The sequence below is a fragment of the Simochromis diagramma genome, unplaced genomic scaffold (genome assembly GCF_900408965.1).
Source record: "Simochromis diagramma unplaced genomic scaffold, fSimDia1.1 OVJJ01000361.1, whole genome shotgun sequence".
Lineage (NCBI taxonomy): Eukaryota > Metazoa > Chordata > Actinopteri > Cichliformes > Cichlidae > Simochromis > Simochromis diagramma.
In genome coordinates this window covers 14,906,685-14,933,183 of record NW_024386860.1, presented here as the reverse complement: position 1 = coordinate 14,933,183, position 26,499 = coordinate 14,906,685, and the positions used below count along the sequence as shown (strand labels likewise).

At 38.7% G+C, this 26,499-nt stretch overlaps 2 protein-coding genes across 3 annotated transcripts; one reads left to right on the top strand and one right to left on the bottom strand.

The window, feature by feature from the left end:
• sept7b (septin 7b) lies at positions 1-23,450 on the top strand. The gene is made up of 15 exons (XM_040030737.1): positions 1-132; positions 579-580; positions 3,046-3,148; positions 4,820-4,926; positions 5,912-6,012; positions 6,784-6,918; positions 10,702-10,819; positions 11,372-11,464; positions 11,565-11,661; positions 11,877-11,928; positions 12,838-12,966; positions 13,951-13,971; positions 16,876-17,011; positions 18,731-18,873; positions 22,232-23,450. Exons 1-15 carry the CDS (start codon positions 129-131, stop codon positions 22,269-22,271), a joined length of 1,281 nt encoding a protein of 426 aa, XP_039886671.1. The 5' UTR covers positions 1-128; the 3' UTR covers positions 22,272-23,450.
• LOC120732863 (protachykinin) lies at positions 23,215-24,921 on the bottom strand. 2 transcript variants are annotated; one of them, XR_005695695.1, is made up of 5 exons: positions 24,732-24,921; positions 24,396-24,498; positions 24,266-24,289; positions 24,089-24,145; positions 23,215-24,005 (listed from the first exon to the last, which is right to left on the bottom strand). XR_005695695.1 is itself a non-coding variant. In XM_040030738.1 (4 exons), exons 1-4 carry the CDS (start codon positions 24,828-24,830, stop codon positions 24,090-24,092), a joined length of 282 nt encoding a protein of 93 aa, XP_039886672.1. In that variant the 5' UTR covers positions 24,831-24,921; the 3' UTR covers positions 24,070-24,089. The 2 variants fall into 2 exon arrangements, 1 of the variants encoding a protein (XP_039886672.1); XM_040030738.1 differs by lacking the exon at positions 23,215-24,005 and having other exon boundaries at positions 24,070-24,145.
• Between the last annotated feature and the right edge of the window lie 1,578 nt (positions 24,922-26,499).

Here is a 26,499-nt window from a genome sequence, read left to right as displayed (position 1 = left end):
TTTTGGCATAGTTTCGTGGAGTGTGGGAGGCGCTGCGTGCCTCTTTGTGCGTAACTCAAGCAAAAGCAGTGAGGGGAATGTCGGCTTGTGAATGATCGGTGTTTGAGACGGCAGGGAGCGTCAACGTTATGGGTGAGAACGCTACAGGCAGCTAATGTCACAAATTTTTCAGAAAACATTGTTTTAAACTGTAACCGTGATGATTTCAGTTAACGGAATTCACTATTTAACATTTTGGCTTTCGCTTGGTTTAGCTTGTGTAGTTGTCTGAGCAACCAACGCCCAGTCGCCCGCCTCCAGTGGGATTGTAGCTAGCTAGTTGTTAGCCTCGGTTCGCGAGCAGGCTGCATAACCTAACGGGAGTGTCATTTCCTGTCTTAAGCTCTTCGACAAAGTCTCCCATTAAACGTTTCTATGTGTTTTATGTGCTAACACCTTAACCACCGGTCACTGTTTTTACAAAGCCTGTCTACAAATATTAGTACTTTGTCTAATGAGCTAAATTGGTGTCGTATTTCGGATTTGAACAGCTCACGTTAATGCTAAGTTGCATGCTTTCAACCTCAAGAAGCGTTGAGCTGTTGTGGTTTTCGGTTTAGCATTTTTTCTAAACGTGTGAAAGAATTAAGTAGCACTATGTAGAAGAGAGTGTGTGTCGTTGTCGCAGTCGCAAAGCCATAATTTTTAAAGCTCTTTTTAGCCAGGAATGGGTGCTGCATTAGTGCGTGATCAATAATTTGATCAAACTCCCATGATTGGAGTATCTGGGTTAGGCAGTCAAAGCCAACTCTGGGGGATGTGGCAAGTTAGGAGGGGGAGGAAGGCAATGCTGCCATCTAATCTGGATTAAAGTGGATCTAGTACCTCAGAGTTCATGTTTTGACTTTTAAGTTCATTAGCTTCAGACCGTGGCCTCTAAGTCAGAATGCTGTACTTGCTCCCCCACCCCCGTGTCGCTGTGTCAAACTGAAACACCAGATTTGGTGTTCTACGGAGCAGAGCTTTCTAAAATCTGCACAAGCAAACTTTAGCTTTCACCTGCCACCACTTCCTTTAGCAGCCCTATCACGAAATACCGGAAAGGAAACACACGGTTGTAGTTTTAAAATGTCGGTTCTCATATTTTCATACTTAAAAGAATTACCTGTTTGGTAATGCCTGTCTGCAAAACCTAATTTACAGTATTTCCAAAACTAAGGCAGTATGATACGGCTGAAATTAAATTGCATTTCTGGTAGGCAAATCAGCACATTATGTCTTGGTATCACACAAAAGACACGTGGGCTGCTGTTGGTGGGCAGGAGATGCTTTGGTGTAAGAAGCAGAAATACTCTTATAGCCACAGGCAAAAAGAAAAATCTGCAGCAGTTGGTGAAGCTTGCTTTATGGTGCTACTGATATTACAGGAGCAAAAACGGGCTTGTATTGCTTAGATCGTGAATTATTTTGCCTTCAGGCCTCACAACTAAAGAAGCTGATTCTGGAGACAGGATAGTTGGTTTGTCAGGTTGCCTGAGATTTCTAAATTATTTTTTTGTTTGTCTTCCTGTGCACTCCCCTGTGTTTCTTTGTGTCCCTGGAAATGTTGGCTCTTCCTGCACACGCTGGGATTTCATTACGTCCATCAATGCCAAACAGCTGTAAGTATAAAAAATATGTTTCATGCCTGAAATGTAACTGGACTGCAGTATTTTTTTCATCAGTCTTTTGCAGATAAGCTTCTCAGAATACAAACCAGAATGTGTGATGCTTGATATTGTTTTTCCTTTTTACTGTGGAAAACCAAAGACAAGTGACTGAACAAGACAGAACATTGACAAAAAATAAACTATGGTGGTATTAACTTACGCTGGACATTATAAAGAAAATTTTTGTGGTATTTTCAGGGTGTGTTGTGGTACTATTTTAAATATTTTAGTGTAACTGGATCTTTATATAGATTTAAAATGACATTTTTTGTCAGACGTATATCCAATTAAAAACATTTTAAAAAGCCTACTCTTAAGTTTTGATTTTAAAGGAAATATTTCGCACAAGGCTCTAGAGTCATTCTGCCTGTTATACCTTTAACTTAGATGTAATGGCACCTTTTTGTTGCCGTTAAACAAATTCTGCCTCAAAAGCTACTTTGAATTAAACTCTTTTTGAACATAGTCTTCCAAATTTTGTTGCCCAAATAATTTTGCCTCCAGGTAGAAACACCAGTTAGCCTTGAATAGCACATTGTCTTTGCGTTGCCTGGTCTTCTGTCACTGTGTGAAATTTCAGCACAGAATCAGCATGACCAGAAAGGAAGCAAAACAGGTCTCCTTCTTTCGTTTAAAACTTTAAACCTTCCCAACAGCAGACACGGCCCCTGTCTCCGGGCAGCTCTGCTCCCCTTTCTTTATCCTCCATCTGTCTGTATTGTTCTTAAACTCAGCAATGGAGCCCCTCCCAAATGCTACCTGGCTTGCTAACATTACCCAGCATGCCATTCATGGCAATTTTTATAGCTTTAGAGAGAGTTTTTTGTTTTAGAGTCTGTGTCATGCCCTGTTGATTAGAGTTAATTTTACAGTATGTATTGTTGTTTTATATTAAGGTATATGAGTATTATGGTTCAAGCCATGAGCGATAAGGGTACACAGCTGATACACTAAACACACTCATTAGCAAGTGGCCAACAGTGTAATACATTTAAACGACTTTGAAAGCCCTTGTGGATGTTTAGTCTATTCACCAGTATGTAGGTATTTGAAATATTCATATCACGCATGAAATCACGGCTGATAAAGGGCCCAACATTGATGTGTATGTGTACAGCTCCATTCTGGGCTTTATGGTTTAAATTTATAACACATCTTGAATATTGTGGCTTCTGAATACTTTCAGTGTAAACTTAATCAGTTGCATAATAAAGATGTGAGAATATACTTTTTCTTCTTAATCCAACACAGTGGAGAGTCTGTTTCAATTCAGGCAACATAGTTTGTTCACAACTTTTTGTTTTACACTTTAGAAAATTAGATTTTTGTGGTTTAATTTTTTTTAACTTTCTTACAGCAACAGAAGAACCTAGAAGGATATGTTGGCTTTGCAAGCCTCCCGAATCAAGTCTATAGGAAGTCGGTGAAGAGGGGCTTTGAGTTCACCCTGATGGTCGTGGGTAAGAACACACGCTGCTCGCCACTCAAGTTTTCCCCTGTTTTGTTTGAATCATTTCATTGTATTCTTTGCGGTTGGCATTTTCACATCCTTCACTGTGTGGTTTGTTTTAGAGAGAGAGAGAGAGAGAGACGGGTTTGTGTGTGTATACACAGCCATATTTATACACAAGGGGCAGACCCCCAGCTTTGTAGTGTTAATTGCTGAGTCAAAGAGGAGGGGCGCAGATTGCATTCCTGTTCGAATTCATCTCGATGTCAGATCTTTGACACTGTCTCTCAGCAAAGAAGCATTTGGGTTGGAGTTATCTAAAAGTGCACTCAGCGAATCAGAAATGCAGACATTCTTTTACAGCGCTCGGATGTGGTGGTTGACGCTGTGCCAAGATCCTCCTTGGCTGATGAGGCCGTATTTGGAGGGACAGTGTATCCTAGGGTCAAAGCCATTTCCTGTGGTGGGACCAAGAGAATTCATACCCAGCATGCATCTAAGTAAAGCCAGTAAAGAAAACTGTGCGTTGTTAATGCAACGAGAGTGACGTCTCTCGTTGCATTAACAATGCACAGTTTTCTTTACAGGCTTTAATTATTGCTGCTAATAAATGTTCAAAACTGTTAGTGAGCTGTCTCTTAAATGTTGTTATTAGATAGTTGAAGCAGAAGATCACTTTTGCTCCCCCCTCACTTCTGTTGCTGTTGGATAGTGACCAAGTGGGCCTCTGGGGGCTGTGAATGCTTCGCTCTGTTTGTAACAAATATCTTCATTTTGGGGATAATTGCTGAAAAGATTAAACAAATGGCTTTGCAACAAGGAAAGAAGAGGAGGTCCTCTGGGCTTTCTGTGTCTCTTAAATGGTGGCTATTGTTTTTATGGTATCACCCGCTTTCACGGACACACTCACACTCAGCTTTTCTTGGCTCCAACTAGCTGCGAGCCCACATGTCCCTGCAGTGCTGTTCACATACAACGCAATGCGTCACCAGCGCGGTGTGATAGGAGTCAAGGATAAAAGATAAAGGGAAGCACAAGGAGAAATTGAGATGGCATCACCACCGGTGGCTGGCTGGCTGGCAGATCTCTGCATGCCTCATAAAATCACATGACCCAACAACCTGTTCAGCAGCTCATTTCACAGGCTTGTCAGGCATTCAGATCGCAGTTTCTCGCTCATTGTTGCATATGGTGATAAAATGTACAACAAACCGATGACACAGTACGAGCTCCACACATTACCCTTTGCTTGTAGCTCTGGCATAAATGGTGGCTCGTTAAATATTGACTTATGGCCATCAGCAAAGTCGGGCAGTGCCAGTGGTCGTTTCCACTAATGATCCTTTTCTCTGGGAGCTTGGACACTGGACACACAATGGAAAACCAAGCATGAGAAGTCTCCTGGACTCCACAGCCAGCCAGCTGCACATAACAAGAGCCATTGTTCATGTTGTTTTCTTAGCCTTTTAACTGGTAACCCAAATGGATCAATGTCTTGGGCAAATGTTACTTGCATCCCCAGTTAGACACATGGTCTTTTCTTGTGTGGAAGATGCCAGCAGTAGACTTTGTATAGCTGTATTACAAGTGATTTTAAACCTCTTATTCTGAGTGATACTGTGTCTCACAATCTCACTGTGTTTTGTTTTGGGGTTTTTTTGTTTGTTTGTTTTTTTTACAGGTGAGTCTGGACTGGGCAAGTCCACATTGATCAACTCTCTGTTCCTAACAGACCTGTATTCAGCAGAGTATCCTGGACCATCACACAGAATCAAAAAGACTGTGCAGGTACACACTGACAAAAATATCTCTTTTAAAATCAGTTAAACCTGCAACAGCATGTGCTGGGCTGAAATAATATCACTTTATCTTTAATCAATACAGGTGTTGTGGTATAAAAGTTTTTCTTTATCTGTCCTTGTGGCAGCAGACCTGAATCAGATATTAAAGAAAATGTTCCACTGCAGATAATTTGAGTTTTTATTGTTTAAATATTGCAGTTATCATTGGGACCGCTATATCCAGAGAGGTACTGATAATAAACACGAGATTAAATTGAGATATTTTCATTCATTGTCCTATATGTGATAGACGTGGTAAAGCTGAAGGATCACTGTCAGACTCTGCTATTATTTAGTACCAGGCAGCTTTTTGGGGGTGATGCATGTAACGTTTTTCTTCTAAACAAAATGGGATATTAAAATACTACACTAAAAAGTCTTAAAAGCCTGAATGTATGCCATGCAGATTGAGCAATTAAGGAAAAAAAATATGGTTTTTACTATGGTGTTTGTCATCATGAAATGTATCTGAATATTGGAAGCTGGGGAGAGTCATGGGGTGTTGAAAAGGTTTTGTTATTTTTAAATTTTTCTCCCAGTTTGTGAAATTATTCTCACAATTGTTTGAACAAGTCAGACTTTCCGTCAGCTGACCACATGACTTCATGTTAATTTTCCTTGATTACAAAACACCGTCCTAGATCCTAAAAGCCTAAAGTGCTGTGTGACTCTTGCTTCAAAGCCTTTCTGGTTTTTCAGAATAGTTATCAATAGCACAATACGTGAAGGCATGTTGCTACATGCTGCCCATTGCCAAATATTTTCTGTATGAGTTTTGAAATCTTAGATACACTTACCTTAACGTGATGATCATTTTACACCACTCCTTCCATACTGTGTTTTCATTACCTACTAAACAGGTTTGGTTTCAAAGGTGCAGTTTATGGGAGAAGTAAAACTTAGCATTCCTGTCATTCTTTCTTCGTTGACAGGTGGAGCAGTCGAAAGTTTTAATAAAGGAAGGCGGTGTCCAGCTGCTGCTTACAATAGTTGACACCCCAGGGTTTGGAGATGCTGTCGATAATAGTAATTGGTAAGGGTCACCACCACCTTCATTTGTAATCCTTAAAATATCAAAGCTACTCTCTGACATTCCTGATTCAGAAGAAGGGTGCAGCAGTTCCGCAGATTTCAAAAGTGGATTCAAGTGCTTTGTATGTTTGTCTTTTTGGCTCATTATTGTGAAAAATCCCATTATCTGCCAGAATCACATTAATAAATGTCACCTATTTAAACCACTTGATCAACTTTTTATTCTTAATATCTATTTCTGACTATGGGGAAGTGAAATATACACCTCAAAAACTTCTTCACACTTCTTTGACTTATATATAATGTAGAACATCAGATAATTGTAGTGGCACATTTATCATGACAGACCAAAGACTCCAGAGTTGTTTTATAGACACACACTTGTTAAATATGATCCTTTAACTTCATTACATTTTGCCACATACAACTTGGACAGGACATGATAAAAGCTGGTCTGATGACCCTGTCATTTTGAAAATAACAAATGAGATAGAAGGGGAAAGAAAGGGGGAAAGAAAACAGTTCTTGGCAATTTCAGACTCCTAAAGTCCACTTATACCTGATTATACCTGTGTGATTATTTATAAAGAGCAATCTAATTGACCTATCTTAAAAAGTGATACATTCCTGCTGAAACAGCTTTTATCCAAGTAATAATCATAAAATGGTTTATGTGCACCTTTGGCACTCGAGTCCACTAGTGAAATGTTTCCCTGTTAAGTTATTGCTGGGTCTTTGTTTCTTAACTGAAGCTGTAATTTGTATTACACAGCTGGCAGCCAGTCATCGATCACATTGACAGCAAATTCGAGGATTACCTCAACTCAGAATCTCGAGTGAATAGAAGGCAGATGCCCGACAGCCGAATCCACTGCTGCCTTTACTTCATTGCCCCTTCAGGACATGGGTGAGTCTAGGGCACAGATTCCGTTAAAGACAACTGTTATCAAGAACCTCTTTTAACACTATACAATGCTACTACAAGCATATCCAGAGAGAATTAACCTCTTAAACTGCCACATGATTGTTGGGTTTGAAGTTAGCGGATGAAAAGCATTGGACTGGAAAAGGGAAAAGGTAGTAAGGGGAAGGGTGAACAGTGAGAGGAAATAGTGTAAGGAGGGAAATGAAGGGTCAGTAGTGCCTCAAAGGTCAGTGAAGCAGGGTTGTGAGTGGAAGAAAAGGTTGCTGGTTGAGATCATTGTGCAGCCTGGAAAATTCAGAGAACGGTCGGTAGTGTAGCATTTCCTCCCTGAGCATTTTCACTTAATATGGCTTTCACGGAGGTGCTAGATGTGCGTACTGCTTCTGAAACTAACAGCATTGAGCGGTAGTCATGTTGGACTGCTTAAATTTCTGCAGTAAATTCATATCTTGACATTATTTTTGTCCTACAACTAGACTCCCCCACCCCACCCCAGCTGTTGTTGTGAGTGATAATGTGAGACTGAGTCAGCCTGACTTGCAAAATAAGGGTTAAAAGTGGGCCTGTTAAAAGGAGAAATAAGTGTGTGGGGGTTCTAAGCAATACTGAGACGCTGGCTCAATGCCCGGCAGATGATACTGATGACAAAAAGATGACTGTGGAATTTTAATTATAATGTTTATCATTCATAAGCTACCATGTCTTCTATAACAGGCTGGTGTGCTCATATGGCCTTTTTTCTATGTGTGTCTACGTGTCATGGATGATGCATGTTGGTTAAAGATGAGAAAGTGTGAGAGTAGTGAACGTGAGAAACTCTAGTGGTTATTTCCTGCCCTCGGGGGGGGGAACAAGATTAAAAACCTCTTAAAAATGTATATAAATGCACGAGTTGGTTTTATTCCTTTTAAAGTGAATGGTTGCTCTCTGTCACATCTGTTGACCTTATTGTGTCTGCTGTGTGGCTTTGCAGATTTCATTAATATGCAAATATCGCTGCTTACTCACATGCCTTTCAATCTGCTGATCATGACCTACTGTAAGCTGTGAACCAGGCTCTGTCCTCCTTTGTGTCCTCGTCTGCTTTCTGTGAGACATTGTGTTTGTACAAGCCCGCGATCTGTACTCACACAAGCTTTACTTTTATCCTTGAGGATGGGCAGCGTATGCTCTGGCATAAACACAACTGCACACTCACAGAGCACCCCTTCATAACAGAGCTGACTGCTCTCACACAGCCGCACAATGACCTCCAACATTGTGATATGCTCTGGCATTCACAACCCCCGCAGCTAAACCCTGGTTTTCCTTTGGGGTTTGAGGGGCTGACGTGACGTCGAGGTTATCTGCAGGTCTAGAAAAGTCTCATAAATCACTGAATTCAGTTCAAGACTTCAAAGTATTGCAAGATTAGCATCCAGGAAGACTTTATATAAAATACAAGGGAAACTTGAGTGGTTGTGGATTTTGCTGTAGGATGCTATTGATTTTTTTTTTTTTTTTTGATTGCAGCTATTAGATTTTTAGCAAGCAGTGTTACAGAGTGGGTACAAAGTAACTAAATATAGGAAAAAAACAAGCACAGCAGATGTCAGATGACATAAAAGTGACTCACTGTAATACTGTATAAAGTGATGTGGACAGTGCAGGGTTTAAGTTAACAGCAGAGGAGTCTCTTCTGTGGTGTGGTGTGTATTGTAGGTGCGAACAGTTTCCTGCCATTGTGGTAGTAAAGCAGAATCGCTCTGTTTAACAAAGTGCAAAGTGTAATTTGTGCCAAGGGTGGTCGGTCAATGATGGATAGCAGTTAATATAATGGTAACATTTCCATCCTTCAATTTTTACGACAATTTTTTTTTGGATCCAAATTGCACTAATGCATGAATTATGTATAATATTAAATCTAGGTCATATTATCAATATTAATTTACATGATACCTTTACATAATTGGGTCAGTATATTTAAATCCTTTCCTGCATCATTGGTGACGTGTGTGGCGTAGCAGTTAGTGCTGGGGCCTTTCTGTGTGGAGCTTGCCTGTTTTTTTTCCCTGTGGCGCGTGTGCGGGCAGAGTGGTTTCCTCCATAAATCCAAAGACATACATTTTAGGTTAACTGGCGATTCTAAATTGTCCATGGATGTGAGCTGGATAGAGTGACAGAATAATGTGCTTTTCAATATGTAGTTAAAAATGCGTCTTGTAGTCTGAAGAACCTTGAGTGGTCAGTAAGACTAGAAAAGCACTTTATAAATGCGAGTACATTACATTATTAACATAAAACTGAATTTTTTTTCCGTCCATCTGTTTTTCTGTTGGATAGTTTTAGGGAAACACTGACTGGCTGCGTATTTGTATTGGCTGACATTTGCATAAGTTGACATGTTTTCTTTTATCTGATTGGCTGTTTGTTTTGTCAGACTGATTTTGTGCAAGCTAAATGCTTATTTTTTTAAGATAAGGTCTCCCTGGAAATGATTCAGAATAAATTAACCAAAAAAATTGCAAAAACTTAAAGGATATTAGCATTAGGATTTATACATCTGTAAAGTCCCAGAATCGCACAAAGAACGCATCCTGAATTATAGTCATGCCTTAATTTTTCTTCAGAGACATGAATGACAAATATTGGGTTAAAAAATACTTTTATCAGCACAGCACAAGATCAGTTATTCTGGTCTTCTTTGAGCTCTTGATTATTTAACACGATTTAACCCTGATGTTTAGAAGAATTATTTAGCTTTTGAAATGTATTCATTAAAATGAACTTATTTCAACACCAGTTTTGCTAATGCTGTACCACTTATGATTTCCTTTCTCCCTCCCTTTCTTTGATAAAATATGTAACAATATTTGTACAAGACAGTGTGGGAAATATGTCTGTCTGGGTTCCACATTATTTTCTTCTCAGTAAAGAGATAAATCTGGGACACGTTTAGCTTAGCCAGACTGGTGTTAAATCACAGAGGGCGTTGATAGACTGAAATTCCTGTGGTTATTTTGTGTGGAGTCAAAGTTGGGAAAACTCCACACCTTCTGACCCTGTTTTCAGGAATTTAATGCGTGATTTCTGTGATCTTTGTGTGTGTGAAGTCGCTAAATTATCACTCGGCATGTGCCAATAAACTGTCTGCATTGTTTAATGTATTATCAAAGTCCAGATTACCTGTGTGTTTTCACCCATACCAACTTCCTTTATGAAATGGACTCAATTAAGTAGCTTTTCATTGCTGCATTGCATCATTGCAGATTGTCTCAAAGAGTTTAAGAGCAGCACTGTGTTGTATACAAGCCTGCATAACCACATGATATCAGTCTTATCTTAAAGCATCATATTCTATTTCAAGGCACATTTAGACTTTAACCTCAAAGAATCAATAGAAGACATGATTGTGTTTGATAATAAAATACAAAGTGAAATCCAAAGGTACTGCGGTATTTCTCCAGCTCATAAACAACCAAAAATAGCAATGCCTCCCCATGACTGAGAGGTCATATTCCCTGATATTACAAACATAAGGTGTAAAGGAGTTCTATATTTAGTTTAGCTCAACTTATCTAGTTTACAAAAGAGCCGATCAAGAAGCCGTAGTCAAAAACCAGTCTGCCCTCAACTATCCTAGTAGCTTCTATATATAGCGAGGAGTACACACAACAGTAGTTTGGCAGTTTATTTTATGCTTTAATGTGCTGCACTGAGTCATTGTGTCTGTAAACGTCTGGAATTATTTCAATGAAATGTAAAGCTGTATTTTGATCTCTGCAGACTGAAGCCCCTCGACATCGAGTTTATGAAACGGTTGCATGAGAAAGTGAATGTGATCCCCCTCATCGCTAAAGCAGACACTCTCACCCCTGAGGAATGCCAGCAGTTTAAGAAGCAGGTCAGTGGTTTCCACAGCTGCAAAGTCCTGCAGAACAACTATGTCAGAGGCTCCTTTATTTATTTATTTATTTTAAATTCCCTTGTGGTCATTGGCATGGCTGATGCCGAATGATAATAGAGTAGAAAACACCATGTTTGGTGTTGCATTTGTCAGTGAATACAAAAACAAGGTGGTATTGCAGAGAGCTAAATTTAGCACTGCGTTTCTATGTAGTGTCCTGAGCATGGTGGTAGTAGGTCTACACAACCTTTGTGTGTGTAAGGTTCTTTATCCTTTTTGTTAAAAAAAATGTCATCAATCCACCGTAAGATCAGTCTTCTGTTTTGGCCAACATTGTAAACTTAACTTTGTGTTACAAATGTAGCTGGTGTCAAAGACAACTTAACACTCACCTGCTTGGAATCCCCCCCCCCCACAAAATGTTACAGTTACCAATATAAACCGTCCTCTGAACAGACACATTACAAATGACACCCTGACGTTGTACTTCTTGTTTAACCATTTTCTTGTCTGTCAGAATGACTTAACGGCCTTCTTTCCTCCTGATAGATCATGAGGGAAATCCAGGAACATAAAATAAAGATTTATGAGTTTCCTGAGACGGATGACGAGGAGGAGAACAGATTGGTCAAAAAAATAAAAGTAAGTGTCTTCTAGTGTGTTGTAACCACAGGTTCATATACTTGAAATACTTAAAACAAAAAAAAAAATCATTGAGGGTAAATGCTTTGTTTTTTGCTAGGACAAGTTGCCACTAGCTGTGGTAGGCAGCAACACCATCATCGAAGTGAACGGCAAGAGAGTTAGAGGGAGACAGTACCCCTGGGGGGTTGCAGAAGGTAAGAGACAGAATGTGTAATAAATGCATCTAAGCAAATGAAAAGAGTCTTATGATGGGACAGAGTTCCTAGAAACATGTGCATGCATGTTTCTCTGCATGGTTTATTGGATTAGACTGCAACTGTTACTTGAGTCTAAGCTACAAACAAGATTATGTAAAAAAAAAAAAAAAAATTATCCTGATAACTGACTGATGTCTTACTTTTCATTACAGTTGAAAACAGTGACCACTGCGACTTCACCATCCTCAGGGATATGCTCATCAGGTACTGAAGAATAAAAAAGACCTCATGATATAACCCTTGTTTCCTACACAGATCTTATTACATCACTCATTAGTGCATTGCTTTGGTGTTTTTAAATTTTCATAATCTAAAAAATAAGACAAATATTCTTTTTCAAAGAACACAATCAGTGACTGGACAACCAGCCCGGTCTTATTTTGAAAGTTCCGTTCTGGCCTGTCCCATCTCATGTTTCCCTTGCCAGGCACACTGGTGTAATATCAGTTTCACTTAGTTGCTTTCGCAGAGAGAATCTTGTCTCACACTGGTACGGGGTTAACCCGGGGTTCAGATAGTTAATGTATCATTTTTCCACCATTACCTGTTTTTGTAATTTTGTTTTGAATTTTTGATTGACTAGATGGTTTTCGTGTTTACTTCAGTTTTTAAAGATCTATTTTTAATTGTTTGTAGTGGGTTTTTTTGTTGTTGTTTTTTTAAGTAGTGGTTTAAAATGTTAAAAGTTCCCAGTCTCGTTAAACACCTGCACAAAAGTCTCTCCAGGGTATTTCACCACAGTGACTAAGACTGTAACTAAAGACATTTCCTGAGGCCCTATATCATTTAAGTTGGTTTTTGTGTTCCTCAAAAACCTTTTTTTTTTTTTTTTTCTTTTTTTCATTTAACATTTAAGGTTTAGTTGGATATAAAAAAAATTGGGTCCAGCCTACCAGTTTAGACTGCAGCTAATGTATGTACATGCAATGTATGTCCCCTTTCTGCTCTGGTGATCTTCTGCATCACCAGCTGCAGTTTAAGCCAGTTCATCCTCAACTGATAATGTTGCACGTTTTTCAAAGTAACTACGATTATCATTAAGAACATTTAGAAAAAAAATAGTATAACTCGAAGCGCAGTTAAAGTATATATATTCTTCTTTTTCCACCCCAGAACTCACATGCAGGACCTGAAAGACGTGACAAACAATGTCCATTATGAAAACTATCGCAGCAGGAAGCTGGCCGCTGTCACCTACAATGGAGTGGACAACAACAAGGCTAAAGGACAGCTGTCCACCAAGTAAGTCCTAGACAAAAGGCACTACACACATCAATTGTAGCTAAAGGGGTTGAGGTTACCTCTGCTGTTAAACTGCCCGAGTAACAGCTGCGTTTTTCAACCTAAATTGAATTTAGTATCACATTTAGTATCTGGATTTAGTATCACACATAATGAAGCTAATACGTAGCACTGAAGGAAGGGTATACCAGAAAGCATTGTATGTTTAGAGCACACACAGTGTAGATAGTGTATTTTAATTAAGTTAATAGAATCAAGTTGATTTCTGCTGATTCTGATGTTGCAGAATGTGTTGCAGTTTTGTGTTGAACCCATTTCATGCATACTTTTTTGATATTTCATGTGTTTTGGACTTTACATAAGCTTAATTTTTCAAATTTGCATGTGTTAACTTAAGTGGAATAGATTTCTGAAAGCAGTGGGATGAACATTTGCCACATAGGAGACTGCAGATGGCTGTGTTATCACATTATGTAATCATATCCTTATTTTATTTAAGTATATTGGTTCCAGGCAACAGGGAAAGACAAAGCTGGAGGATGACTTCTTTCACTGAACCCTGTGATCGCGATTTGTGAAAAATACTGTTGTTGTTTTTTTTTAATTGTAGTTTACCACTCTACTAATTTTCCACTGATTTCAAGCTTGGATTCAAAACACAATGATTAATTGTCATTAATACATTCATAAGCAAATGGCTAACACACACTGCTAAAACTCTAGCTCCATGTTGCTGATGCTAACACACATCTAAACATTTGACCGACGGCTGAGTGTGTCTGACACGCAGCTCACAAAGCTGACACTTATTTTTTCCACACTTTTTTTTCCATTTTGCAGTGAAAAATAGCTTCAGTCACAAACTAATAAGTGTTGTTTTATTTTAGTGCATGATCTCATCATTGCATGCTTTGTGTGTGTGTGTGTGTCTGTGTCTGTGTCTGTGTGTTTGGTTGTGTTTTTGTTTTGTTTTTTGTTTTTTAGACTTGACACAGTTGATGGAATGTAAGTCAATTTTTTTTTCAGTATTTTTGAGACCTATAACATCTTCATCTTCACATCCTTCCTCTCCTCTCCTCTCCTCTCCTCTCCGGCTGTATTTGGGTGGTTTCTATCCCCCTTGTTGACTTTGGTCTGCCCCCGCCTACTTTTTCCTCAGTAAAGGTTTTGAGGAGGAAAACTGTGAACGGTCTCACCTCCTGGTCACCATAGTTTACCAGCCAGGACTGTGATGCTTTCAATTTTTCCAATCGACAATTTTTCCACTTCTATATAGTCACTGCTGCCTCCACCTGCTGCTGCTGCTTGGATTAGCAGCAGAGACCTGCGCATGAGATGTTTTAAGCGGTTACCAGTACTGGGCAATATATCACTTTTAGAAAAAAATATATAGCCATAGAATAAAACAGTATCTTTCTCATAGATATAATTTAAGTTGTGCTGTATGAAGAATTTGTCCAGCAAAGCCATACTAGTGTTTGCAGGTCTTGTTTCCACTGCAGTCTCCAACCTCTCCACTCTCCCTCTGCATCTACAGTTTGCAGAAGGAAGTGATGCCAGTCCAAAAATGCATGTATGTTTAGAGATTTAACTGACATTAGCAACTTAAGCAATTATTTTCACTTATTTAATACTTTTAGAAGACAGAAATAAAGGTTTACACTGCACAATTGTTGTAAATATTAGCAATTTAACTACAAATTTTAATTTTAGTAAAAAAATGATGGTTAGTACGATAACACCAGCAAACTGTTGTTTATTCTCCCGATAAAAATTGCACATATTCACCTTAGTTTTATCATCCGTACTCCACCTTAAGTGACCCTACAGTTTGAAAACCTCTGGTGTACTAGATAAACGGGCATTACACTTCCTCTGTAACACACAAAACTGGCTACACCAGATATGAAAGTAGTCTGACTGGTGCATGTGTGCCACTCTGCAAACATAAATCTGGAACACTTCTTGTTCTGTCGCAGAAATGTTTTATTGTGTGCCTATTTATTTAAATATATTAGCAGAATAGTATGCAGACAGTTACAGACATCTGCATTTATTCTCACAGTACCAGCCGGCAGATGCTTTGTAACTGTAGGCAGTCTACCTCAGCCCACAGATGTTCGTGTTGGGTGTTTAGCTTTTAGTCCACATAAGCTGGTGGAGTGTAACAGTTTCACTTCCTTGTCGGAAAGGACAGTCTGACAGCAGGTGAAGCTTTGAAAATGTTCTAATTATAGTGTGCTCTTGAAATGAGGCAGACAGGTATGCGAAACAAAAATGTCTCTGGCAGCCTGTTGCCTTTCTTTACGAGTAGTCTACTTTGAAAATCTGAGACTGAAGAAGTCACTTGGATGAGTGACGAAACGTTTCTCCCACAAAACGCTACATCCAGATGAACAGAATCAACTTTTTGGAGATACTTTGAAAATCCATCTATCACCTGACCAGAATTATAAAACCTGACTCACTCAATCAGCCTAGCATTTTAACGTTTGTCAAAACCGGACTTATGTCTAAGTTATGTTGATTTGTGTTAGGCGGCATGCATGATGACTAAATATAGAAAGTATCAGGCTTAAAGAGTTGAGAAAACCATTTCTATTAAGATTTAAAGTTTTAAAGACTTTTAACACTCCAAACTAATCTGCTTCAGCAGGACTGGAAAAAAAACATATTTACATGAATATGTTCATTAAAGCCCCTTTTCCATTAGTACCTACTCTGATCGGCTCGGCTCGACTCTGATCGACTGGTTTTCTTGAGTAGCACCTAATGTGTGTGGTTGTCATCATAGAAACAAGGCCCTGCATCCTGTTACATAATTAGTATGTGACACAAATGCTACAACGAAGGTGGACGTTGATGCAACAATATACCTGCTGCCCCTTTTTTAAATAAGTAAATTCAAATTAAGAAAAATGTGAAAATAACTTGTGCCAGCTGAGAGCTGATGATTTCAAATCAAACACCAAAGCTTCTCCTGCTGCTGTGTGAAACTACTTTTTAAATAAAGAATAATAAAAACGTGAAGAACCAAGAACCTAGCATCCACTAGCACACGTTTTGTGTGTGTGTGTGGAGGGGGGGGGGGGTTTGTTTGTTTTCCCCCTTCAGATTTGTTTAGCCTCCCTGGGGAAAAACAACACTTAAACATAGAAAATGTTTACAAAAATGACAAAAAAAAAAAAAATCGGGCGTCTCTCCAGTTGTTATTCCCACAAGCTACATTCCTTGTAAGCTCAGGTAACCGCTCCACATTCTTCATGACAGGTCTCTGTTCACTTACACTGCAACAAACCAGCCTGGTGAGCTTTACTAATGTTAATCCACCTCCACTCGCTGTCAGTGGTCACAGGTTCCTTGCATTAACTTTTGGATCCCTCCTCTGGTTCCCAAAATTGGTTTGTGGTTGCTTTCATGTTCTTGTCGCAGCCTGGGATCCTCCATTCCTAAATCTTCACCTGTGCCTCTATTTTTCTCCCTCCTGTTGTTTTTGTTTGGAAAAAAGGGAATAATACTGTAACGAGATTTCCTTGTAGTTATGAAAATGTGCTGTATAGATTTATTGTTTCTGTGAGCTCAGCAGATGACAAATTTAGTTCTAATAAAATTACTTTTAAGGTTTGATCCAAACTGATGCATCTCATGGTTACATTTCAAGCATTGTCCTGCTTCTCTCTCTGTGATGTTCCAGCCTGCATGCAGTAGTATCTGGAGGAAAGGAAATGCTGAAATGAGACTTTAATTTGCAGACAAAACTGACTAAAAAAGCTCACATAATTAAGTCATTCTACTGATTAGAAACATTAGTAATACTGAATATACTGATAAGTAGGATGATGCTAGTCACATTCTGTAGTTCACGTCTAAATTTCTGTTTGTGCATGTTTTCGCGTGCTTCCTGTACAGGAGTCCTCTGGCCCAGATGGAGGAAGAGAGACGAGAGCATGTGGCTAAGATGAAGAAGATGGAGATGGAGATGGAGCAGGTTTTCGAGATGAAAGTCAAGGAAAAAGTGCAGAAGCTCAAAGACTCTGAAGCAGAGGTAAAACACACAGGCTAATGAATTCTGCAATTCATGCAGCAGTGAAGTTGCCTGTCTGGGCTCCTTCCTTCCTCTTATGCTGACGTGTTTCAGCGGTTAGACGTGTGAGGGGAACTATAAGAGAGCGCGCTGTTGATTTTGCGCACATGAACGTTGCTCTTTTGCACGCAGGTTTTATTCCTACGTCTCCCAAAACGATGTTTAGAAAGCAGATGTTTGAATGTTTGAAGAGATAATAGCCTTCACATCCAGTTTAATACAAGCTGCTACTGACAGGAGACTGGCTCCAGATAGTTATAAAACTGTTATTAGACCAAATGTTATTAAAATATACCAATTCTGTCTTTGAGTCATCCTCAAAACTTAGTGAGCTCATAATGTTAATAAAGTAGATAATATTCTACCAGTGTAGACAAATGTTTATTTTCCTTCATTTCATATCTCTGACAGTACGTATTGAGACTTGGATTCAGTTCTTAAGTCTCCTCTCTCTCCTGCATTTCTCTAAAGTCTTTATTAGCTCAAAGTCCTCCATGAACAGCTCAGTTTCACCAGCACCAAAATGTAAATGCAACGCCCTCTATAGCACGGGCTATAAGTCATGTTTTAAAAGATGTGTCCCGTTTGCGGTTTATATGTGAAATGCAAACACCGACTGGTGTTGATGTAGCACTTGTCGTCTCATTAATACAACACCAGTGGTTATTTGAGAATTTGCTCAGTTGAGAGGATGTCAGTCAATCATTCATCCAGCCTCTGTCTCACTGAAGTCCTCAGTGATCAGTTCCTGTGATACCTTACAGACCTCAACATTTGTCCCATCAGAGCACTTCGCTCTTAAAATGCAGACTTACTTGTGGTTCCTAAAGTTTCTAAAAGGTATACTAAAAGCCAGCACCTTCAGGTATCAGGTGGAACCAGCTCCTAGTTTGGAACTTCCTGTGATACACTGAGCACCTCCCCTCCTCTTCCTTCTCTTTACTACTGTGGCTTTGTGTCTCGTCCTTTTTACTCTTCTCTTTCACCCTTCCACCCCAAATAGCTTTGGGAGATCTTCCACCGCTGTTGTTAAGTGCTGCTCTTTACCTTTAAAATTTAAATCACCATGCGGTGACTGGTGTTGGGAATTGGTGCTTTATAAATATATAAATATATAAATATAAAAACTTTAATTAAATAGCAGAGTGTAGTCTGAGGCTACATCCCTAGTTGATATCTTAAAAGTATTTAAATTACATCACTTTTTTGTGTTAGATTAAATATTCTACATAATTAATCTGTCACTGTAATTTAAATAGAAGTTGGAGTCAAAGTTATAAATAAACCTTCAGACTAATAAAAATTTAATTGAGCTTCTGATGATTTGCAGGATCATTCGCTGTCCAATTTCCCTCGAGGTTAAAGTTTCAGCTCATTTCTTTCTCTCTTTAATCAGCTGTGTTTTTCTCTCCTGTGAGTGTTAAGCTGCCACTAAACTGAAATTTAGCCATAAGCTCGAAAACATTAAGAATTAAAATATAAAAACGTGGTCTCACTTTGACACTATGATTGTCTCTTTATAGGATTATTCATTCTCCTTCTGTGTAACTGAGCCTGTATCAGGAACACAGATAAAGTGGCAGTTCACATTTCTGTGTGTGCAGCACTCGGCTTATTTCCTGCATGTGTGCCACTGCCTTCAGTCCAAAGTGCTTACAGCGTCCTCTGTTCTGTTATTAGCTTCAACGGCGTCATGAACAAATGAAAAAAAACCTGGATGCTCAGCACAAGGAGTTGGAAGACAAGAGACGCGTGTTCGAGGAAGAAAGGGCAAACTGGGAGACCCACCAGCGCCTGCAACAGCAGCAGATGGAGGCCACCAGGTACAGCACACACACCGGGGCTCAGATCGTATATATGCATCATCATAGTCACACCCTGTGGTTCAGCTTTATGCAAAGTTTGTGCATGCATCACACATTGCAGGGTTGGGGAATAAATAGATTAGTGGGTTATGTCTTTTCATTTTCTTAGATTCTGCATTACAGTACATGCTGTTTATTTTTCAGACTACCAGCCCTCTAAATACTTGATTGGATTCAGCCTTTATGCTGTGTGTGTTTATCAGGAAGTGTGTCAGCTTCAGGGCCAAACAACAAAACGGAAGCAAACCATCTAACAGGAGCATAAAAATGCATGTAAAAAAGCTGCAGCAGTGTTATTTTGCTTCAGTGAAATGTGGTGTAGTGAGTGAGATTGTTGTATGAATGTAAATTTTTTTTGTGCCATTTAGGGTATTTAGCAAGGTTGCACTCTATGGTATTTTTGGCAGAGGGTAAATGCAGTTCACTGTGTTGTAAACACAGTGGACTTGGAGGCAGCTTCCTATGTCTTAACTTCCTTTCTAATGAAGTTTAACTACATTACCTAATGTGCACAGTATAAAGGTTTTCTCGCTCTGTAATAAATTCATGTGCACATGTGGCTGTCTGCTGCTGTGTTTGTGCTGTTAGTCCTTTTACTTTGCAACAGCAAAAAAGAAAAAAACAGAAGTCATAATGTTGAAAGAACTTCTGTGTAGATGAATGAAACTCATCAATGTTTATTTGATCCTGGTTGTTTTCGTTCTTCTTCCTCTTCACGGTGAGCTCGACTGTGGTTGTTTCAGTCCCTGGACATGGACTGCATGTGAATGGATCACTGTAGTCTCCACAGTGGCCAAATTTCCATTATAATCCTCTAAACAGAAGACTATGGACCCATGCAGGACCACACCCTTAAAATGACACATCAGTAAAAAGGCAATAAGTACAAAAACGATTGTTGACAATGTTTCACAACATTGGAAAAAAATAGCACAACACTTAGGATTTTTGAGAAGGTACCAACAGTATCATGTATGGTCAATAATTTTGTTAAGTGGTAGCTTAAAAAAAAAAAAAGCCGCTAAAGACTAGGGCTGGGCAATGTGGCCCAAAATTCATATCGCGATATAATTTGAAGCATGTGCAGTAATGATATATATCACGATATATTCTTTTCTTCTGTATAACGTATTTTCCACACTATAAGGCACACTTAAAATCCTTTAATTTTCTCAAAAATCGAGAGTGTGCCTTATGTATGAATTCTGGTTGTGCTTACTGACCTCAAATCAATTTTGGCGTGCAGAAATCTGTATAAAATTTTTTTTTAGTACAACTTTGGTAAGCTGCACTGCTTGATGGATTGTCAGAGCTTTACGGAGCTTCGCGGAGTAATCTGGGTCCATTCAGTGTTGCCAACTTAGCGACTTTGTCGCTATATTTAGGGAGTTTTCAGACCCTACTTTTTTTCTAAAAAAAAAAAAAAAAAAGTCGCTAAAAAAAGACATGAAAGCGCGTATCGCTTTTACTCTCAACAAGCAGCGGGTGCTGTAACGCAGTCGGTTCTTCTTTTACTCTTTTACTCTTATGCTGTTTTGTGGATCACAAGGTTTAAAACTACTTATAAACACACACACACAAAGTAACTCCACCAGAGTGCCTATTTCGGGTCACTTTTGCCGGTCCAAGCCCGGGTAAAGGAGCAGGGTTGGAATTGTGACATTAAAAAAAACCAATAATTGCTAAAAGAAATTTAATTTGTAGTTCTAAATAAACTCTAAATGCATTTAGGATGTTTTTTACTCACTTGATGTCTCTTCCACGATGTTATTTCTCTCTCCAACAACATAGGTTACAATTATGCAAATTAGGCGATGACGTCATTTAGCGACTTCTAGCGACTTTTAGGACAACCAATAGCGATTTTCCTTACTGAGGAGTTGGCAACACTGGGTCCATTACTCCGTTTACTTCAGATCCCAAAGTCAAACGAACACTAAAAGTTAAAAACGGTCTAAATTCTTTCATCTTTAATTAAATCATCAGCATTGCTGCTTTAACGGGTGTAACAATTAAGTTTAACATCCATGCATCCATGAAAACAGAATTTATTAAATTTAACGGAGTTAGAAGTTAACAGGAAGTTAGCTCGCTAGTTTACACCTAAACATGGCATACCATGTTCTGACTGAGAGATTTTTGAAACTAATTAAAACGTACAGCTCTGCTACCACTTCCAACATAAATGAAGACAGAAAACTAAACAGCAGTGGCGTTTGCAGGGTTACTGAAGTTGGACTACCTGGTATATAATGATGTGCTACGTGATTGCTAGCGACACAGCTATGTTAGCATAACATTAGCACAGTGAAGCTGGAGGATGAACGCCAACTTTTTTTTTTCCCACTCGATAAAAGTTAACGTGAGGGATTCTGGTGGTCAGGGACAAATGCAATCGCATAGCAGGCTGCTATACACGGGCCAAACTTCAGTCAGGAGAACAACTGAGATTATTCATCCACAATACGAGGTTAGTTATTAATATACTGCAACAACATGGGAATAGAGCAGCTGCGAGAGAATTCAACATTAATGAATCAATGTTACGGAAGTGGAGGAAGCGCAGTTTTTGGCCTTCCCCATATTTCAAAAGTGCTTCATCTCTTTGCTATGACTGTCGCCCGGCATAATTTGCAGATGATAATGGTTTTAGCCGCTGCGATGCTTTCGACCAAAACAGGCGCAGCTTGATGACGTCATCAACATGCGCTATCGCGATAGAGCGATATAGTCAAAATCTCTATCGTTGGCCAAATTTATATTGTTTATATCGCCCACCCCCACTAAAGACTGTTTATTCTGCAAAAAATGAAAATGGACTTTAGCCAGCTGAACCAGCCAAAGGTTCTCATTCTTCTAAACCAGGGGTTAATTTTCCCAAGGGGCCACCAGTGCAAGTTTATAAAGGGATAAAATTAATATTGAGTAGAACTGAGTTCAGGCGCTCAACATTCCCAGTTTCTCATGTAGCTCTTTGGGAAAACTAACTGCCCACTCCTGCTCTAAACCAGGCTTTGAGCTTCGAGCTTGTATATTATTTGATAATTTTACTCGAAATGTGATTTGGATAAATTGGGCAAGGGAGGTCACTCAGTTGTGATATGAATGGGTTTATTGTTTCTTCTTTATCGGCTCACATCACAGCAGACAGAGCCTCCGTCAGAGCGTCAAGAACTTTGAATAGTGTTGTTAAAGATTCAGCAATCATCAAATGAAGTGGTGTTTGTTGTTTTACACAGTTATAACCTACATATATAAATAAACATGAAGTGTTTGTAGAACAAGTGTCACTGACTTTTCCCCTCTTCTTCTTCAGGACCCTGGAGAAAAACAAAAAGAAAGGCAAGATCTTTTAAGGACAGTCGGCAGGACCACCGCCACTCGAGAAATTTATGTTTGCCAATGTTGCCAGTCAGGACACCAGTGTGTGGCTCTGATGTTACCCCACCTCCTCCCAATCTTCCTCTATCCTCCCCTCTTCTCCCCGCTCTCCTCCCCCTCTTCTTCTGTCCCTGCTCTGTCTGCCAGCACAGCTGTGCTCCTGCTCCCAGCTGCTAGAGGGCGCACTGGGGGCATTTGTGGGTGTGTGAGGGGGGCCTGGGGGGGGTCTGCATGTAAGGCCAGAACAGCCTCTGCAGAGCCCCCTGGCTGCCTAAGAACAGCCATTATCTTCTTCATCATCCTCAAGGAATGTTTACTTTCCATATTATTTTAATTATTATTATTATTATTGTTGATGTTATTATTGTTATACTAAATACTGTTCTCCACCCCCAAATCGGCTGCTTTCTTTCTTCCCAAGGTTGCTTTTAAATGACTGGTGTGTGTAGATTTATCATTTACCTGGGGCCGCGCCAATGTTTATCTTTTGCTTTAATTTTGTGCTGAATAAATCGTTAGAGAATGATAATGAAATGCTGAATATGGAATATATACCAATAATCTTTATAAATGGCGGCCAAATTTCCCCAACCTTTAAACATCTGTGTTGGCCCGCAGTTTCACAATCGGTTCATCCCTACAAATACAATCAGTTTCTGTTGAAATACTTGTTTACAGGAAAAGTTAAAGTATATGAACATTTAACCTGACCTTCAAATGTGTATCAAAGTAAGAAAAGGACAAGGCATTAACGAATCCTTTGTTTTGTTTTGGTTTTGAGTGTACCTGTTAAACCTGTAACCCTCGTCCCATCAGCGCAGCAGGCTAGAACGAAACACTGTCGGTAGAAAACACGAGAAAATGCACCTTGGGCCTTTTTATAGATAACAAAAAATGGCTAAAGCTTCTTTTTTTTTCCCTGAAATATAACGCTTTCTTTTTCTTGTGTGTTTAGCTATGTTCACTAGCCTCGGACCACCATTTATATTGTCATAAGTGTTACATTTCACTTTAGTTTATTTTTATATATACCGAGCCAGCTGAAGTAATAACTTCTTTTGTATGTTTAGAAAAATCCTCAGAGACTTGACAGCTGCGTGTCCACTGTTAAAGAAAAACACTTCCAAATATTAACAGTGATTCTGGACACATAGTAAAAAATAAAATAAAAACAGCCCACATGTTATTTCAGTTACTCTGCGGAAACCATCAGTGGGAAATGAAGAGTCAACACCACATTTTGCTTTGGCTATGTACTCCATCTCTGTATTTTTAATTTTATTTTTCATTTGTAATGTACAAAGTCACTTAATAAACCTGTGATATTGAAGAGTAAGATGGATTTATTATGAGAAAACGTGCTCATTATGAAGTGGGGAGAACACCAGTTTTGTGACTGAAACATAAACATAAAATAATGCTTTTTATTTAATTTTTTTTATAAAGCCCCTCAATTTAAACACGTGCTCTGGTAATTTTGAATTATTAAATGATTTCTATAGTGGCAATATAGGACACTGTTTTACCACTAGGTGTCGCTCTGTGCACTTTAAGTGTTAGGGCGATTTTCAATGGCACTAAATGTGATATTTTATACATTAAATAATATGTACAGACTATAAAAGTTGAATGGAGACAAATCACACGGATGGAAATTTAGTTTTTCTCTCCGATCTTCAGCCTTGAATCGACGCCGGGTCACAGAGCTCCTGCGGGGATGAAACCAACAGTTGACCAGGCAAATGTAAGCTGATGTGAGACTAGATTTATGAAAGTGTTGCGGGAAATATACCTTAATCCCAAGAGCTTCTCTTCCCCATCAGACCCACAAAGGTTTGAAATTTGTGCCCTAGAAAGAAAAACAGCATTTCGCCATATATATATATATATATATATATATATATTTTTTTTTTTACCTGTGAAATAATGCTGAACTGAAAAGCAAAAAATAGAAAGTTATAAAACTTACGTTTACGTGCCGTCCGTGTTTTTCCTGTTTGTGAAGAATTAAATGGATGAGTGAACTGTCTCTGGGTAGATGAGCAGTTTAAAACATAAATCTGCATAAATTTGTTCAAAATGCCGTCATATCGTCTTACCAGACTCCTTTCTCCCCATAAATCCAAGATGTTGGCGAGATCCTGGTTTTCTGATCATTCTCACTAAAATGTCTTGAATTTCTTTAGAGTTTGGCCATTTTTCCTTATATGAGACAAACACAAGCAAATAAAGACGTTTAATATTAAACATTCTCTTTTTTCCATATGAGAAAAAATACAATAGAAGCCTGAAACCGAATCCAAGAAATTATTTCATTAAAAGGTTTTGAGCCTAAGCATTAATCATAATCACATACTTTGTTTTAACTTTCTTTATACGTACTCTGAAAGGACGCTGACAGCAAAGAAAGTGCCAGCAGGTTTATAAAATTTTACCTCCTCGATGTCTTCTCTCCAGATGTCAGCATCCATATCTTGACAGAAAACGTTTGACAGAAGCAGCACAAAAATGAAAACAAGTTTAAGCGTTTCCATCACTGCAGACTGTGTGTACTTAGCCAGGAACACAGATAATAAATATCTGTGTGCAAGTGGATCACACCTCACTGCTGAGTTTCAGATGAAGAGAGCAACATCCACGGTTCTTGTGCCGAGGTCTATTTACGCAACGTTTGCGCGCTTTTACGCACAGCTGTGTGAGTGAAAGATGAGGGCTGATGCTCATCTCCGGCAATTACTCTGAGTCACTTGTTGCACGTCTTCTAAATGGCCTTGTGTGACTTGTTCAGAGAAATGTTTTGAACTGGACTACTTTAACACTGGCTAAAATGCTTATCAGACTACGCTATATGATATAATTGGAACATCTTCACAGTACATGGAAAATCGTTAAATTAACAGTAAAAGAGTCAAAAACTGGTTATGGACAAATCAAGTGTGTGATCATGTATGAGTTGTATAGTTTTAATGTTTTATTTGGGAACAGAATGGTGTGAATGTGTAAGTTTGGTGATGGAGTTTTTATTATGAATGAATGATGAATTTTTATGAATTATTATGTCTATTTTTTATGCTTAAGGACAACAGATGGAAATTAGCCCTTGGCTATAATCTGGTATGTTTACATTCATGTAATTTTTTTTTTTTACATTTATGTTCATTAACATGCACTGTCCTAAATAAAATAAATAAATAAAGATTAAAGGAAAATAAATTATTATTCATTTTCAGTGCGTAACTATCATTTTCAAGGTCTCCTACAGGTCCACACTGCAGTGTGGACTCTGATTTGTGCATTTAGCAGCTTATTGTTGCTGTATGTAACCACCACTTTTTTATAATCTATTTTTATTTGGTTTTGTACTTCCTTTTACATCTTAATTTCTCAATATGTAACCTCAAATTTGACATGATTGTGATATGGTGAAGCTCTCTGAGACATGCCTTAGTTTTTGTATTAGCAGATGTGCAAGAAAATGTCCTGATGAATGAGATACGGTTATATAAAGAGCTACATTATACTTGTACTTTACATTGTTTACTTTATATCGATAAAACTGAATAGTTTTCTTAATAATAGCAACCAATATATGTTGTAATGGCATACTCTAGTTCTTGAATTGGCTCTTGTGTCGGATAACCTTTTAAATATTTTTATTGAGATAAAAGAATACGATTCAGTATAATTACGTTTTATTTATACAGCACCCATTCATAACAACAGTCACCTGCACGGTGCTTTATATTGTTAGGTAAAGACCCTACAATAATACAAGGAAATTCCCCCGATAAGCAAGCACTTGGCAACAGTAGGAGGGGAAAAAAATGTCCCTTTTAACAGGATGAACCCTTCGGCAGAACCAGGCACAAGGAGCAACAGCTATCTACCACAACTGTGGGGGGGGGTAAACACGGGTAAATGTGTACAATACTATGCAAAAGTCTTAAAGTGTCCTTCATTTCTTCATATTTTGGAAAGAAAACTGGTAATAGGGGGAAACATGTATGTAAATAAAGTATATAAAGCCAAAACACAGTATTTTACAATTCTAATGAGGTATGAACACACTGCGTCGGTAAGACGGAGGATCCATGACTGATATTGTTCAGTTGTGAACAAGACATGTTGCCAAGGTGGCTTCAGTATAATTTCTTTAGGAACTAATAAAGTTCTGATTCTGATTCAGTCAACAGTAGATTGATC

Coding starts and splice junctions, on each gene's coding strand:
- LOC120732863 (XM_040030738.1), bottom strand. CDS start 24,830: ATGGAAACGCTTAAACTTGTTTTCATTTTTGTGCTGCTTCTGTCAAAC. Junction 24,499..24,731: donor GGAGAGAAGACATCGAGGAG/GTAAAATTTTAT, acceptor GTCTCATATAAG/GAAAAATGGCCAAACTCTAA. Junction 24,290..24,395: donor TATGGGGAGAAAGGAGTCTG/GTAAGACGATAT, acceptor CTTCACAAACAG/GAAAAACACGGACGGCACGT.
- sept7b (XM_040030737.1), top strand. Junction 11,929..12,837: donor CTCAGGGATATGCTCATCAG/GTACTGAAGAAT, acceptor TTTCCACCCCAG/AACTCACATGCAGGACCTGA. Junction 12,967..13,950: donor AAAGGACAGCTGTCCACCAA/GTAAGTCCTAGA, acceptor TTTGTTTTTTAG/ACTTGACACAGTTGATGGAA.